Source organism: Neofelis nebulosa, chromosome 11 (assembly GCF_028018385.1).
Source record: "Neofelis nebulosa isolate mNeoNeb1 chromosome 11, mNeoNeb1.pri, whole genome shotgun sequence".
NCBI lineage: Eukaryota > Metazoa > Chordata > Mammalia > Carnivora > Felidae > Neofelis > Neofelis nebulosa.
Genome location: NC_080792.1, coordinates 11,011,221 through 11,028,667, shown reverse-complemented (window position 1 = coordinate 11,028,667; position 17,447 = coordinate 11,011,221). Strand labels below are relative to the sequence as shown.

The 17,447-nt window shown below is 35.7% G+C and overlaps 1 protein-coding gene across 3 annotated transcripts in view; it reads right to left on the bottom strand.

Annotated features, from left to right (window-relative positions):
- Positions 1–1,311: 1,311 nt before the first annotated feature.
- The window catches only part of CDH19 (cadherin 19), a 103,744-nt gene continuing 87,608 nt past the window's right edge, over positions 1,312–17,447 (bottom strand). The window contains exons 10-12 of one of the 3 annotated variants that reach the window (XM_058691850.1): positions 10,139–10,256; positions 7,642–7,893; positions 1,312–4,998 (exon numbers count right to left, since the gene is read on the bottom strand). In XM_058691850.1, the coding sequence (XP_058547833.1) occupies positions 4,529–4,998; positions 7,642–7,893; positions 10,139–10,256 (840 nt within the window). In that variant the 3' untranslated portion in view covers positions 1,312–4,528. Of the gene's footprint in view, positions 5,020–7,641; positions 7,894–10,138; positions 10,257–17,447 lie in introns of those variants that run through there. The other 2 variants (XM_058691849.1, XM_058691851.1) reach the window with 2 other exon arrangements.

The following is a 17,447-nucleotide window of genomic DNA, read 5'->3' as shown; positions in this document are numbered from 1 at the left end:
TATAACTTCTGTTCACTGTCCAAAACATCGTTTTAATTTATTTTTCCCTGCATCCAATATAAAGTGCTCTGTTGCACCCTCTCCCACTTACTGTGCTGCTCCTGGACACTTGCTGTCTGGAGACAGAGGGAAGGGGCAGAATAAACATGACTCCAAAACCTCACAGCCAGAGTCCTGTGTGATGTCAGGCATGCGACTGTTGGCACTCTATCGTGGGCTAATGCTTGGGGTATCTGGAGACATTTTAAGGACTTGCGGTTCCCATTTGTCGTTAGCCTGTGTTATATGTTCTTTGGATGACTGATTTCAGCTCCCTCTTGGCTCCTACCTTCTGTGGAAAGTTTCTACAGTTGTAACCTCTTAACCCATGGGAAATTCATGAAATTTTGCCTTGTCGACAGCTAGGAACTGCATTTTGCCCAGCTCCTGAACTCTATCTGTTCGCCATTTCATACCATTTGGTCAACCCTCCAACATGAGAGCTTTCTCAGAAAAGAAGGCAGTGACACATTCTAACAGGTCCTAAGGATCCGCTTTGTGATTGAGATACTAGTCTCCCTTCCTCTGGGAAATCACAATTTATCTCAATAGACAGGTGATAGATGAGATAGATAGATAGATAGATAGATAGATATAGATGATAGATAAAGATAGATAGGTGATAGATGATAGATAGATGATAGATAGACACAGGTAGATGATAGATGATAAAGATAGGTAGATGATAGATGATAGATGATAGATAGATAGATAGATAGATGACAGATGATAAGTAGGTAGATGACAGACAGACATAACTGGAAACATAAAAAGCCACATATTCCTTTCCTCTATTTATTTCTCTAGTTGGTCTCCCAGCCTTTGCTATTCAATGTCCTTTTACATCCTATAAAAGAACACAAAGCTACCTTGGAGATTTTGAGTAGCCTTGTAAGTCTAACAATGCATTTGCTACTAAGTTTTGTATTATAAACAGGAAGCAGAATTTTCATGCATTGCACATGTTTTCATATTCATGACACATCATGGGAACTTAGTCATATGAGAATTTCCACAGCTTTCAGGATAGGACCAGTTTTCACTGAACAGTTTAAAGTCATTATCTTTTTTCCTCCCTGGGGATAATACCAATATGTCCAAACAAGTTAAAATTCCAAACTCATATAATTACTAGAAACATTTTGAAAAATCTTATCGTACCCAAGAACTGCCCAGTGGTGACTTATTTTGAAAAAAATCTGTTAATTCCGTATTATTATTTAACAAAATCCAATATGGCTTCTATACATAACCAAGTAAAACAGATTGGGATTCATTGTTATGTTGAGAAATATTTATTGGTCCACTTACTATGTGCTACAAACAATTTTAGACAAGAACAAATGAACGACACAGACAATTCCTTACCCATTAGGGTTTACATTCTAATCAGTGATAAAGACATAACAAGTAAAAAAATGTATGTATGTATTATGATACCAGGTGGCTAAGTGATTTGAATAAAAACAAGACAGAGCATGGGCCACAGTAGAGGACAAGAGTCAGGCAGGCCTTTCAGAGAAAATCACCATTGATCACAGAGCCGAATGAAGGGCGGGAATGAAAAGGAGAAATGTTGAGGACAGATTGTTTCAGGCCTAGAACATGAGACCAGAAGAGTTAAGAAAATACAGAAATGGGAAGGACAGAATACCACGTGACCTTATATGTCAGGTCAGAAAGTTGGTTTCTATTTCCAACATGCCGTGGAGCCGGCGAGATCCCTCAGTCCTAGAAGATAAAGGGGTCTGTGTGTTCCAGCAGAATGACATCAGCCATCATCACGAGGGGGTTATTTACTGGGTCAGGTGCTGCTGGCACTATTTTTACTCATTGGTCACAACAACCATGTGAAACAGGTGGATGGGACCTTATGTTCCAGATTGCAATCTCTGATCTGGAAGCAGAAGGCGGTTTGACAAAGTTCACACAGTGATTTAAACAAAAATGAACTCATTCATGCTCAGCTCTGGCGGGCTCAACCGCACATGCTTCGGAAACACCTCGTATCACTAGCGGTTTTCTGATCCCTATAAAGGACCTTACATATTTTCTGGTTTCAACTGTCAGTAATTGAAGACTTCTACATGAACCTGTGAGTTAACTAAGGCTGATATTTAAGCACTGCAGCTATTAGTGTGAAGCTGTGCTATTTTCATAAATATCTGCATTGATTTAGCCTTTATTAAAATTCACAAAGATGAGATCTTAATGCCGTGTCTTTAGCTTAGGATACAGCCCTGTTCCTGAAACACCACAAAAAGTTAAGTTTTATTGAAATATGACCAAGTATAATTTCCAGGAAATTGCAACTTCTATACTAGAATCAGATAGTATTTTTGATATACCTTAAAAGGACACTTTGCAACTAGCAGGTGGATATTTGCTAGAGCTCCATGTATGCGCTTTTCCTACGTACCTGTGATTAACAATCCTATCATTAACCAAGCCAGAACTTATTTTAACACATCCGCTTTGTGCCATTGGACTCAAACTTGAAACCCTGTTAATGCAGATGTACGTTTTATAAAGTCTTCATCCAAAATTGGTAGGTTGTGCATAAGGCTTTCATCCATGACAGAACCTATTAGATCCTCAGAAACCCCATTTTTTTTCTCTCACCCATTTTCCATAGATTCATTTATCTGTTGTTCATCACACTTGCCATTTCTTCAACCAAGAGTACAGGGCACTATTTTTTAAATACAAGGAATAATCCTGTATGGAATAATTCCTGAAACTACCCCTGACTATACTCTTCCAATTTTTATGTCCATATGATAGAAATACAAATGTTCTCTCAACTCATACATTTCTATTTTACTTGCAAGTTTTTCTGTTTTAACATTCTGTCTTGTTTCCTATTCTTACACTTGCCTAAGTAAATAATGATACGAATGCATAAGGATTTTCTACAGCTTATGACTTCTCATCTACTTTTAATATTTTCCTAAATTGTTGATTTCCAGTCTTGGGCTTTTTTCAAGATCTCTATGCTGCCTACACAACGGTACCTGAATTGACAATGATGAAAAACCACTCTTCTATTACATGGTATGGTGCATATGTCTGAAAGTACAGAGAAAGCAAAATACTATAGCCATTCAATTCCTCTATCTTCAGCTAAAAATAATCCAAAATATTTTATTTAATACATAGGGTCAATTTGGTTCCGTTCATTTTCACACGCTGTTAATAAGAAATGAAGATACAAAACAATTTTGAGGACATTTTATTCATTCTTTTCTTTCTGTTCAACCTATGAGTTTTGAATTCCATCTTCATTGGGATAGAATAATAAGGATCATTCTTAAAATGTTCATTAAATTTAAGGTGTTTTACTGCCTTATTATCTAATGTTGTCATAAATCTTGTTATCTGGATGCTACCAGGTCCGGCAGCCTACCATGCTTTCTTCATAATGTTACAATAAAAGTAACTATTGCACCTAATTTTATATTCCATAATAAAAATATGACACTTAAGAACCAGTTACAGTCTGAGCTCTTAATAGAAAAGGAAATGCTGAGAATCTTATGTTTTATTCTATGAGTGGTGAGAATCCGTACAGTTGATCATAATATTTTGGATGAATAGTAATTCAACTTTGAATCAAATACTCCTTTCACTTATTGCTATCATTTTTAGTAGCAATAAAATTCACTTAACGGTTTTTCACACTTTCCACAATTATAATAAAGTTTCAATTGGATGTTGTGTAAACGTCAACATATATTTTGTTGTATTGTGACATGCCAAAGCTCTGCTTTGGTTACGTAGAAAAATAACTTATAGAAAACTCCCAAACATTTTTTCATGCCCCCTTTTTTATACAAATCTGTAATATCAAAGATAATACAAATTTACACTGTATCCTTGATTAAGTAACATATAACAAGTATCTGTCTAAATTTGAGATCAGTTTTCAAGTGAGGTCTTAACAATGATTTTCAAACATCAAACTACTACCCATCATCGTAGAATCTCAGCCAGAAACTTGCATATTCATTAGCAAGAAACAGTTTTTAAAAGTTTTATATAATCATTCAGATTCCCTGTAAGTGTTTATCTCCATATAGCCATATAGCATCGGAACTTAAAATAGAGAAGCATTTTTCTCTCATTCGGTAAGACTTAAAAAAAAATGGATACATGAACTAATATTAAGTTGATGTAGTTCAGGGCCTTTCTCACATGAAACATCCAAAAATGTTGAGAATTTGTATTGGATGGTAGTGAAAAAAATGCTAGAGGAATATTTCGGTTACATGTACCGGAGAGCCGACTGTTAGCATCACTCCATATCTGCATTCACTGACAGCTTGCGGGTAGCTTGAAATAAGCGAGGGGTATTTACCCCAAGGAAATCAGAAGATGCTCTATATGTATCTATATATTCCCCCCAGATAACACCACTCTACTCAAGTGACTACCAGTGTGCCCAAACACATATTAGCATTCTTAAAAACTTTTTAATAATAAAAGGCCCCTAATTATATGACTGAGTGGCTGAACCAAACATGCATGCTAATCTTTTAAAGCGAGGTCCCAATTCATTAAGGTAATCATAATATTCCTCCTGATCAGAGGCTGCCGATCCTAAGGAGCTCAGGGATCCAGCTAATGACCCCGTTCCCTCAAAAGCGTAGGTCTGGAGGGAGTCAAAAGGAGGGGCACAAGGATCAGTATTCGCTTCTTCGAGCTTTTCTAGAATGAATTTCCTGAAAATGGCACTGTCGGGGCCCACCTGCAAAGATTGCCTGTACAGGCGCCTGATCTCGGCCGTAGCGGTCTTCTGCACCTTGCGCTCCCGCATGAAGGCGCTGCTTCTCAGCTCTACGACATCAAAGGCCTCGGTGTCTTCTTCTCCTCCCCCTTCATCGTCGTATCTGAATATGTTCTCTCCGAAGTCTTCACTTTTCGCAGGAAACAGAGTCTGCTTTCTTCGCTGTTTTAGACCTAGGATCAAAAAGATAAACCCTAACAAAGAAAGAAAGCATACCAGAATATCCATTAACCCATGATATAATAATTTATGATTATTCACAGTGATTTATAAATATTTATAATGATTATTAATATAATATAATATAATATAATATAATATAATAATATAATATAATGCAATATATAATACAATATAGAATCATATAGTATAATTAATATAACAATATAATATGTTAGTATAATGTTAATATGAGTTATACTTATAAGTTTGTGTTTACAGATATTACATAGCATTTAATGTCTTATTTATAATAAACTTTACAATCCTTGCTTTTGTTATAAGCTTCAGACATGAGCTTAGATTTTATGATTATAAGACAACAAAACATACAGTCGACCCTTGAACGGTGCAGGGGTTGGGGACTTCCTCTCCTGGGCAGTGGAATAACCCCATATAACTTTTGACTCCCTCCAAACTTAAATACAGTATTAGCTGTTGAAAATTTACAACAGAGGCAGGCCAGAGGACACAAGGCAGTCTAACAATCTTTCTGGAGTAGAAAACCATAAAAATATAGCAAACTGTGTTTTGAGGATAATTTAAAATTTTATTTTTTTAGATCTTGAAAACTAAAAGAAAAGCAGTGAAAGGGAACATTTTCCAACCTATATGCATTGGTCAATTTTAGTAACCAACGATCCACGTTAAGAGAGGGTAAGCACAACGGAGCAGTTTGAAATTCCCCACTGAGGAAAATTCTGTGGCATAATTATTTTCTAAGTTAATATTTCCTGACTAGAAAGTATATGCCACCATAGTTGGTTTGCTACCTGTGCTCTGTGACACCACAGTCATTTCAGAAATCCCGAACTATCATTAAAAAAAAAACAAAAAACATAACACTGGGATGCCCACAATCAATGTTTGTGACCTAAGATAATTTTAACATTATGGAGAAATAGAACAATTTCAGAATGCTTTTTATTATTATTATTATTATTATTATAGTAAATAAAAATTGTGTGTGTGTGTGTGTGTGTGTGTGTGTGTGTGTGTGTCAAGGCTAGCCAACCCTTTCACAGCCTTGGATGTATTCAGAATTTCATCTATAGGAATTGAAACAAAGATGAAGTGATGTTATCCATATTATCATAAAGAGAAATACATTGGGCAATACTTTATATAAACCTTACATTTAAAAAAATTGAAATCGTGTTCTTGAAATAAGGCCATTAGGTTTGAATCCAGGTACTATAAAATGCAGCTCAGATATATGGTTGTTATAGAAAGGGAATTAATAAATAATTTTTCAATCTGTGAATTGGAGAGTATTCACAAAACTTTCAGAGGAAACTACTGACTACTGGTTGACCCATATTTCCAACCCTCTAAATATTACTCATGCCCTTGACTGTGAGGCTGCCCTTGGTTTCCTTATAGGGTTTTGAGACTTGGTGTAGGTCTGTACCTGTGTGTATATCAGTACTTGCCATATTTCACTTGATTCTGATACCTAGCTCTGTAACTCTCGTTTCAGTTTTATGATCAAAGACCATTAAAAAATTATTGTCAAGACTGAGGCGAGGTAGGAAATAATGGTAATTTGTATGGGAAAGAGAAAGGCATGATTTTTGAAGCTTTGAGAAAAACGAGAGTGAAGGCCAAGCAAGTCCTGAAACATAGATGTCAATTTGAGCCGTGAGTTTGGGACGCAGACCCAGTGGCTGATGGGATTGCCCTCAACACGCAGTCAAGTTGTGTTGGCTTTTGACATGAAGTTACAAGGGAAGCAAGAGAGGGTTTAGATTATACACGGGTACGTTAAAGAAAGAGAAAAGGTTTTGCCAAATGAATTATTTTTAGTCTTGAAAGCCTGACAAAAAACATTTTGGGGTTCATTTTCCTCACCTGTAAAATGAGTATAACTTATCTGCTTGTGAAAACAACAAACAAACAAAAAAAGGGAACTATTTTATTGGAATTTCTTTCGTGTTTAGCACTTTGATCAAGTAAAACCCTGTTTTTGCCTTCGTCCACACTAACATTTACTTTCTTAATGGCCACAGGACCCTAGGGAGTTGCAGCATAGGGTTGAAGGGAGTTGTGTGCAGTTACGAAATTTCAGCACCTCGTGTACCAGCTACATGACCCTTTGCAAAATTACTTAGTGCTTTAAGTTTCACGTTCCTCATCCATAAAATGCAGGTGATAATAGTTCTACTCCATAAGGTTATTATGAGGATCAAATTGCATATTGTGTGTAAAGCACTCAAGACAATATCTTGGAGTGTAATAAGCACTCAGCAGAAGGTCACCATTATTATGACCGATTGTTATATAACTGTATATGCTGAAATGCATTGTGACAAAAACATCCCTAAACAGAAATGGACACCCATGCTGACATACTCATAGAATTCAAGGATCATTGGTTTTCATCTTGAAATCCACAGCCACTCTGTTTTTTTTTATTGACTCCACTGGTTTAAGAATTGCAACACATCCAGAAGAGCAATTAAACGCACATACATGCACACGCACACACATGCACACACACACACAAACCCATACTGTGCCATGATAATGGAATTAACTATTTTTTTATATTTCTTAGTTTCAATAAATGAAGATAGGTTCTGTTCAGCACTACTTACCAAATATTAGCATAATGCTTATCAAAATAGCAAGTACGACTTCTGTTCTGAATCCCATAGAAAGCATACGGTCTTTATTCCTGCAGGTCTGTGTACTGCCATAATCATCACAGTCACAGACGTGTATGGTAAGGGTGTTTGTACTTGTAAGTGATGGGCTCCCGTTGTCAGCAATTAAGACAGATATGTAGAAGAGGGGCTCTTCTTGAAGGCTAAAACCAGTTCTATTAGTCAAAATTACAGCTGTGTTATCTAAAACAGAAATCCATGTGCATCATTTTTCAATAATACAAAAGAAATTCACACCAGTCACATGTACTAGAAGTCATGGTATAGATGTATCATATGAGGTTAAAAAAACAAAAAACAAAGAGGAAATTTCTGATAAAAAGACAAAAGATCCACTCAAAAAGTCATTATCGATTTGACTTGGCCCTAACACTAATTACATAATTAGGTGAATTACACCAATCAATTCCAAAACGTCCTTGATAAAGGTAGAAAACATAAATGTGGAACAAAGAAAACAAAGCGGCTTTTTAATGAGATGTCAGTATTTTCTAGGGGGGGACCAGCATTAAATTTACATTGACAGTCAGTTTCATTTGGGTTATTTACTCATGACACAGTTCTTTTTCTAGTAGAAACTCATTATTTTCACAAATACTACAAATACACGAGATTTTCAAAGTCATTTACAAGTAGCACAGCAAGTGATCTCAAATCATATATTTACTAATGAGACAAAACGATTCGTTTTGCTTGGTAGGAGAAATTCTGTTGGGATGTTTCATTTCACTTTGACATTATTAACCCATTTTCTATATAAAACCCAGATAATAGTTAAACCTTAGTAGCACTGATCACTCATCTAGATAGAACATTTTTAAAAGCTTAACAAAGATGAACAATATATACTTCAACACTTTTGAAGTTGTTTTTCCCTGAATCCCAAAATATTCTAAGTAATCTTTTTTTGGTGCAGTCTTGTGCCTGGGTACTATATTTCACCCCCCTCCAACCCTTTTTTTTTTTTGGCCTGTCATCCACCCAAATGTTTTGTGTATCAATGAAACCTTAGAAGACACAATCAGTAAAATGCAAACAAACGGAAGTCTTTCAAAATGTGTGCCTGCTAACGACTTTTCCCAAATCATCTTTTAAAAGCAAATTCTCCATCATGTACTTGGAACCTATAAAACTCTTGTGATATCATTTTATTTACTCGGCAGATTGGAAAGGTAAGAAAGTTTACATTTTTCCATATATATTTTATTAGATTACTTGTAATCACAAACATTGAATGAAATTATTTTCTTTACAATTTTATATACTTCTTTTTCTTCAGCAACTTATTTTATATTAATGTAAATAAATCTAAGCTGAAACTTAATTTCTTATACTGTTATATGCATTTTTTATCCTAAGAGTATTTGAGTTTCCTTCACTGGAGAATTTGACCAGGAGGAGAGGAGGAGAACATGTCTGCATTTATTCTCCTGTAAAAGATCTCCCCCAGGGGTGCCTGGTGGGGGGCTCAGTCGGTTGAGCTCCTGGGTCTTGATTTTGGCTCAGGTCATGATCTCACGGGATCCTGGGATCAAGCCCCACGTTGGGCTCTGCACTGGCAGCACGGAGCCTGCTTGGGATTCTCTCTGTCTGCCCCTCCCCAGCTCATGTTCATTCTTTCTTTCTCTCTCAAAATAAATGAGTAAACATTTTTAAAAATTAAATAAACATCTCCCCTAGCTCGAAGCTTAAACTCAGTTGTGAGAAAGGACAGCTACAGGTATTTGACTATGGAAGCTTGTGCAATAAATCCTGTGGTGTTTCCTGTCTTTAAGATATAAAGTAAAATTAAGATAGAAATCCATAGGATGACAAGAAAAAACTTTTACTGAAGGGAAGGAAAAAAGAACAGAGCTGCTTTATATAAAGTCATTCCACTTCTGTATCTGTGTGGAGCAATAAAATATTCTGTCTCTCCAAACAAAATCCTTGGGAACATTGTGTCCTGAGATTGATGTAATCGTTCCATTTTGAAAGGAAGGGAATAATCTTAAACCAATTTTATATATTTATAGCTTCTAATTAATGACTCCAAATATCTGTGGATCCATCGAGCTAACATGACTATAAGTACATATCATTTTCTTCCCCAGACATAAAATTGAAATTTGAGTTCTACAAGGACGTGAAAGGAACCATTCTGTCAGAAATGCAATTATATTTGCAGGGTCTTTCAGAGTTTGCAAGGTCTTATAGCCACTGATGATTTGAAAAAGGGTTTTTCATTTAAAGGAATCCAGTGAGAAATGGGGTTAGTATTCAGAACTTGACTTTGAGTTTTGTTTACCATTTTCATTGCCACTCCCTACTCTCTCAACGTTATCATATCCCAAGAACCATATAAAAAGCAGCAGCATTATAAATTCCCTTAAAACCAAACACATGTCTCAAAGAAAGGATAAAAGGCCATTATGACGAATGCTATTACCTTGATTATCTATGATTATAAAACTTGAGTTCTTTGTGTCTTCCACAGACAGATTAAAGTAAAAATGGTGATCTTCTATGGATTCATCTCTATCCACTGCACTGATGGTCTGAATTACCTAGAAAAGACAGAAATAGGTTGCTAGCTTTTGATTCCAGAAACTAACTACTGTTAGAAAGATTATCGTCATCATTAGCTTTCATCAAAACTGTTGTACCAATTTTTTATGGATATTGCAGAAGATAACTCAAATTTGGGAGAATATTACAGTATTTTCTCAGATTATAAATAAGTTCACTTGTACCTTTTAAAAGAGTGACTTGATATTGCGTAATAAATTAGTCTTGATGGATAAGATGATTTCCATCAGTTAAGTTTGTTAGAAGTTCTCAAAGTATTACTGCTTAGAAGTCAAGATTCCCTCCCATGTTCTCTGCCTGATTTCCCCCTTTCTTCCTTTTTTTTTTTTCTTCTCCCTTCCTTTTCTGAATAGTGGCCATTATGATTTGTTGCAGTTATATATTCCCTGCTTATTTGAGAGCATAGCTGCAGTAAACTTATTGTCTTACTAAAGTATTAGCTAAACTAATGAGTTTTTAAACTGATTTGAGGAAATAATGCAGTTAGAGCTTAGGGGCAATGTACATGATTTCCTTTGACCCATAAAGATTATGGCAAAAGTGTTCCACATCAAATAAATTCCTATTTCAGATCATAAAAAAAAGGTAAAATAGTGCAGTTTTGAACACATCAATTCACAGTTAATTCTTTTTTTCCAGACATGAATGTGTCAGTCAAGTAGTTCATTATTGTCAAAAAAGAGATATGCTGTCATGATCACATAGTGAGATTGTGATTCATTCTGGAAATTAAAGTAAATTGATTATAGAAGTTATTGTTTTGAATTTTCTAGAATTCAAGTGCTTTTAACCATGTGTCAGACAAAAATATCTTTAGCTGCAAGATGACAGGCCCAAAATTTATAATGTTATACTTCAAAGAATAGATACAGATCCACCTGCTTAAAGAGCTAACATAATTTGAACATTACTTCTCTATTTCTTGACTTATCTTTTTCTTTATAACACATTCCTAATTAAATCATAATCATACAGTGTTAGACAATGCAACGAAACATAGTTCCATTCAATCCATGCCTATAATAATAAATGTGTGTCATATTAGGGTAGTGCTTTTATTTTGGATTATCATCATAGCTAGGATAAAGGGAGGGGGAACTTGAAACACTGATATGTTGAACCCTGGCGTTGCCACTTACTAGTTTTTTATATTTAAAAAATGGAGATACTAACTTAACTTTTAGGATGCGTGTTTAGAATTATATGTCATGGGGCACCTGGGTGGCTCAGTCAGTTGAGCATCTGACTTCAGGTGAGGTCATGATCTCACTGTTTCGTGGGTTTGAGCCCCATGTTGGGCTCTGTGCTGACAGCTCGGAGCCTGGAGCCTGCTTCCGATTCTGTGTCTCCCTCTCTTTCTGCCCCTCCCCCATTCGCACCCTGTCTCCCTCTCTCTCTCTCAAAAATTAATCAACACTAAAAAAATGTAGAATTATATGTCATAGCTTGTCAAAGTTCTTTTCACACAATCAGTATGTGTTTATATGCGTTTTCTTCATGAAAACATAGTCTTATTGGGATTTGCACAGATAAGGTGGTATCCTATGGAATACTGTGCATAATCTCATTATATGCATATTTGTTTAATTAAGATTGATAGCAAACTGCAGAAATTCATGTTTATCTTGTTGCCATATGCAGACTTGATTTTTAGACAATGAATAATGTATCTCACTACCTGACTCTGTATTAAATACATGCATCAGACTAAATGTTGAATATGTTTCCATTTTGTGAATGAAGGCTGAAGCACACTGGTGAGATTTTTCACTTTATATATATTCTTAAATAAGTTTAATTAATGAAACTACTCTCTACATATGTATAGGCAAACTGAATATGCATAGCTTTCAGCACCCTGGTCCCCCTTTTTTTTTAATGTTTATTCTTGAGAGCGAGACAGAGTGTGAGTTGGGGGAGGGGGCAGAGAGAGAGGGAGACACAGAATCGGAAGCAGGGTCCAGGCTCTGAGCTGTCAGCAGACAGCCTGGCACCGGGCTCGAACTCACAAACCATGAGATCATGACCTGAGCTGAAGTCGGATGGACGCTTAACTGGCTGAGTCACCCAGGCGCCCCAACCCTGGTCCCTTTTTAATGTATGTGCCTCCACTTAAACTTGCTTTATAAATTGAAGTTACATATGAACCACTTTACAAAAATAGGAAGCCACTGACAGAATCAGTCACATAGTAGTTATCATTAATTCTTTTGAACTAACCCTGAACATGTACATTATTCTTGAGAACACACATTTCTCAAACAGGGCCAACATTTTTGAACACAAAAATCTTGACTAGGGATCTCAATTTTCCTTTTCATATGACAATGGGAGGGTTTTGGTTTTCATTTTCAGATAAAATTCTAAGAAAAAATCTTTTGCATTGATTAGATTTCTAAATGATTTCCTTCTATCTACTTACCTGGAGCCTATCAATGGTCATATACATTGATGAGAGGGGCCGAGACAAATCAAAAAGCAAAGATTAGACAAAGAAGAATGGCCATGTGATGACAAATTCTGAGAACTCAGATTTTTAAAGTCCTCTTTGTTTTGGGTAGAGTTTTTTCGAATTTTTTTTCTGACCCAATCCGTGTGATTCTCCATTTATAACACTTTAAAATCCATGATGGAAACATTATGTGACAGCCTAGAAAATCTAAAAATAACCACGTCTCAATGGGAACTCACCTAAGGGCCTGAGATTGTTTTATATATCACCGTAGGCCATCTTCACAATTATCCTATGCGATAAATCCTATTATTGTCCCCGTTTGATATTTATTTATATTTCGCTTCAGGTCACCTAAGGATCTCAGGTAAATAAAACGGTTGGGTCAGAATCTGAATGCAAGCTGACGCTACCACTAGCGTGAAATGAGTAGCGAACGTGGGGCTCAGAGCACATTTTCTTCCGATTTATTGAGAAAAATAAGATTGGGAAATATTTAAACTGTGCATCAGGATGATTTGGTACACATATACGCTGTGAAAAGATTCTCTCCCTGGAATTAATTACCACATCCATCACCTTACATCTTTATCACTTTTCAAAGTCCTACTTTTTTAGCAAATGTATAGAGTTTTATCAGCATAGGCACCATGTTACACATTCGATCCTTGGACTTTATTCATCTTATCACTGAAAGTTTATCCTTTACCAATCTCTCCCTCTGTCTCACACCCCCAAGCCCCTGGCCACCATTTTCTATTCCCCCACAGAACACATTGTTCAAGCCCTGGACCTGTTCTTGTTCCTGAAGTTTGCATACAAACAAACAAACAAACAAACAAAAAACACTGTAAAGGATGTGGCATACAAGAAGCAAACAAAACGAAGTCTCATACAAGACAGAGACATGCACAGAAATAAGTAATATAATTCCTATAGAAAAGAGAGACACCAAAAATAACGGTTGAGGAAAAAAAGAAGAAAATAATCTGAGTATTGACGTAGGAGAAAGAAAATGATTTTCCAAGGTGGAAGTGAACGAATACTTGAGTAAAAAACATGAATTAATGGGCAAGTGTGATCCAGACAAAGAAATAGCATGTGAAAACCCTGAATGCAGACAGAGAACATATTATTAGGTGGAAATGAAAGAAATTTGCGTTTACAGGTCAAAGGTAGTTAAAAATTGGCATAAGTTTCCATTTAATCATTTTATAGAACTACAAATGGTATTTGACTTTAAAGATAATCATGGGAAAAAAATAATCATTTTGCACCTGTCAATTACCATGCATAATGACTTCTTTTTTTTTTTTTTTTAATTTTTTTTTTCAACATTTTTTATTTATTTTTGGGACAGAGAGAGACAGAGCATGAACGGGGGAGGGGCAGAGAGAGAGGGAGACACAGAATCGGAAACAGGCTCCAGGCTCCGAGCCATCAGCCCAGAGCCTGACGCGGGGCTCGAACTCACGGACCGCGAGATCGTGACCTGGCTGAAGTCGGACGCTTAACCGACTGCGCCACCCAGGCGCCCCATAATGACTTCTTTAAAAAAAAAAAAAAAAAGAGGCACACATGGGCCAACTTACTGAAATGCCATTCCTAGATTAATTATTCTGATTAAAAAAAAATCAGTACAACATTCATTTTTGACACAGAATATAGGTATGGCCTTTATTAAACATGCATTTTTTTGATAGCTGGGCAAAGAAGTAAGTATTATATGTGGATTTGGAGCAAACAGTTAATACATTTGAGTCTGTTTCGTTACCTGAACGGATCTCAGTGAAATCTACTTCCAGGATTAGCTGAGGAATTTTCAAATGAGATTATAAAGGATGAATTAAAAAAATAAATGATGAATCAAAATACAGGTATTGAGTATTGATATAAATTCTGAATTCCTTGGAATGTGTTTAATAAACAATTTCTATTAATGCACATTAAACAAAAAGTGAGAACTGCAATAAATGAATACGTGGAAGGATTTTTAAAATTTCAATTAAATTGCTGCTTATTTAGTTATCCTAGGTAGTTGTACCTTGCATCAAGCTATAAATGCAAATTCTTTCTCCCACTGTCTGGAAATATAGTCAACAAATTTGCGTAAGACTGTCACTTTTTATACCACTCCACTGAGAGCATGATTACAAATTAGACTTGTTTTGAGAAAATAAAGGATTCAAAATTGTTGTTGAATATCTGTTCAAAAGGCCAAAGTATTTAATTAATACAGTAATAGAATTAGAGCTAACAAGAAAATCTAGTCGATAGTCTGTTTTCTTTCTTTGTTTAGCATGTTATTAGGAGAAAATGTTGAGAAGCTCATAGTATTCTAATGTTTTGGTACTGGACAGAGACAGAGATACTCTACGTTTCTAAAAAGGACTTTTAACAAAATTATATGCATTTAAATGCCGTAGATATATAATGTTTTGACGTTTACTTATAGATATCTACTTATATTCATTTAAAAATTGTACTTTCTTAAATTTGTATATCTATCTATCTATCTATATATATATATATATTCCTTTTGTTAAATGAATTTTAAAAACATACTTTCTAAAAATTCATATAACATAATATATAAATGAAAAAAATAATGTATAAACATATTTGACGAATATCCCAAAGGTATCTGTTTAGCAAATATTTCATTGGCGTTTTGAACACACCAAGCCTTCTCAGGCCCTGGGGGTGCAACAGTGGCCAGGATCAAGTGTCTCTGTCACCACAGTTTACATTCTAATGGAGAAGAGGGACGTAATACCTGAAGAATAAAAGTGCAGAATAAAACACCCAAAGCACATAATACTTAAACATTTGGGGGTCAGAGGACCTGGCATCTAACCTAAAAATAAAAGATTACACTTCAGAGGTGAGCAGAGGTGATGCCATGAATGTTCTAGAAGGGCATATCACCAAGTTTGTACTTTATACCGAGGTCCACTCACAAGTTATAAATTGGAAAAAAAAAAAGATTTTATTTTTTATCTGAGATCCCATGATCCAAATGTTTGGGAAATTTCTGCATTTTAGAATGTTCATTCTGAAGACACCTTTAGTGTGGATCTGGAAATAGGGAACCTCGTTAACAAGCTGTTGCCATGATCCAGGGGAGCATTTGGTTTGTATGCAAAACCTCCTGATGTGATACCTAAAGACAATAACATCCACAGTTACAGAACGTGTTATTTTAAATGAGAAATTATATGGAGATTGCTGAAGTGTTTGCCTAAACTGAAGATGGTAACAGCATGCCCTCAGGTGAAGGTTTCCCAGACTCCAACTTTCCCATAGGGAATGTTGACATCATCAACGTAACATTTCACCCTTTCCAAGAGGGCGTAGGATGTATTCTTCTGACTATTTTCCCACCACTAAAAGCTGCCATGGAATTGTCTCCATGCTCTCAGCCTTAACTGATAACAGCAACAACTGTGGTGTATCCCTGCATGTGAGCTGTGAGACTGGAAGAGAAATTTGATTTTATAGGACGGTCCTTCAGCAGAACCATCCATGATTCACTCCAGAAGGTATGTTAGGTCTCTGGTAGGGTGAGTGAGGCTAAAGTATGGAGGTACTCAGGGGATGGAATCAACAGAATTAATGACGGATTAAATATGAAGAAGAAACGACCAGACTGAATTAAGGATGATGTCCACACGTCCATCTTTCCTGCACAATTTGGTGAGTTATGGTAATTTGGCAAGGGATATTGAAAAAAACAGGGCAGGCTTAGAAGAAAATGTGGTGTAACCTTAGGACATACAAGCGGAACTCTCTGGTTAACTGGGCATACAGCTTGAAATACAGGAGAAAGAACAGGCATAAAGATCTAGAAGTTATCATGAAAGAATGATCTTAAAAAAAAAATTAAAAGAGCGGTACACAAGAAAGAAAGGAAGGTGAGAAGAAAACCAGATTATAATGTAGGATATTGGAAATTTAGGCAGCAGAAACTTTTTACATGGAGACAACATGTCTTTGGACAGAATATTGATATAAAAGAATCTAACATCACTGATATTATACTTTACTTCTCAAAAAGATATTTGGTATCAGTCAAGATAATGGGAATCATTAATTTGAAAAATTAGAACTATTTCCACCAAACAGGAAAGGCAAATTGCCCTAATGTCAGCTCATTTATTATATTCATATTCTGCAAACTACTGAGTATTCTCTCCCTCCTCTGCTCCCCACCCTGGGCATTTACACACCAAGAACAAAAACAGAACCTTGTGGGTCATCAAGGAAATGCCTGATTTTCTCCAGAATCGAGGGCACCTATTCTGTCATTTTGATTTTCTACAATGTATGTATGACCTATCCAAAGCACATAGACACTTTTTAGTTTGTCATCTTGTCCAGAAATTAATCCTGTGGGAAATAAGACCAAGAATGATCTTCACAGTATGAGAAAACACATAAAATATTTCCTTAATGATTTTTAATTCATTACCTGTGAAAATGATAGCATTCGGTATATATCATAGAAATACGCAGTGAGTTATTTCTATCTTTTTTTTTTTAATTTTTTAAACTTTAATTTGCTAAGAACATTGTTAAGATCTATGCTCTTAAAAATTTTTAAGTACACAACACCACATTGTTAACTACAGGCACAGACTTACTCATTTTGTATAACCCACACTTTATACCGGTTGAACAGCAACTCTCCGATTTTACATTTTTAAATGTGACTTCA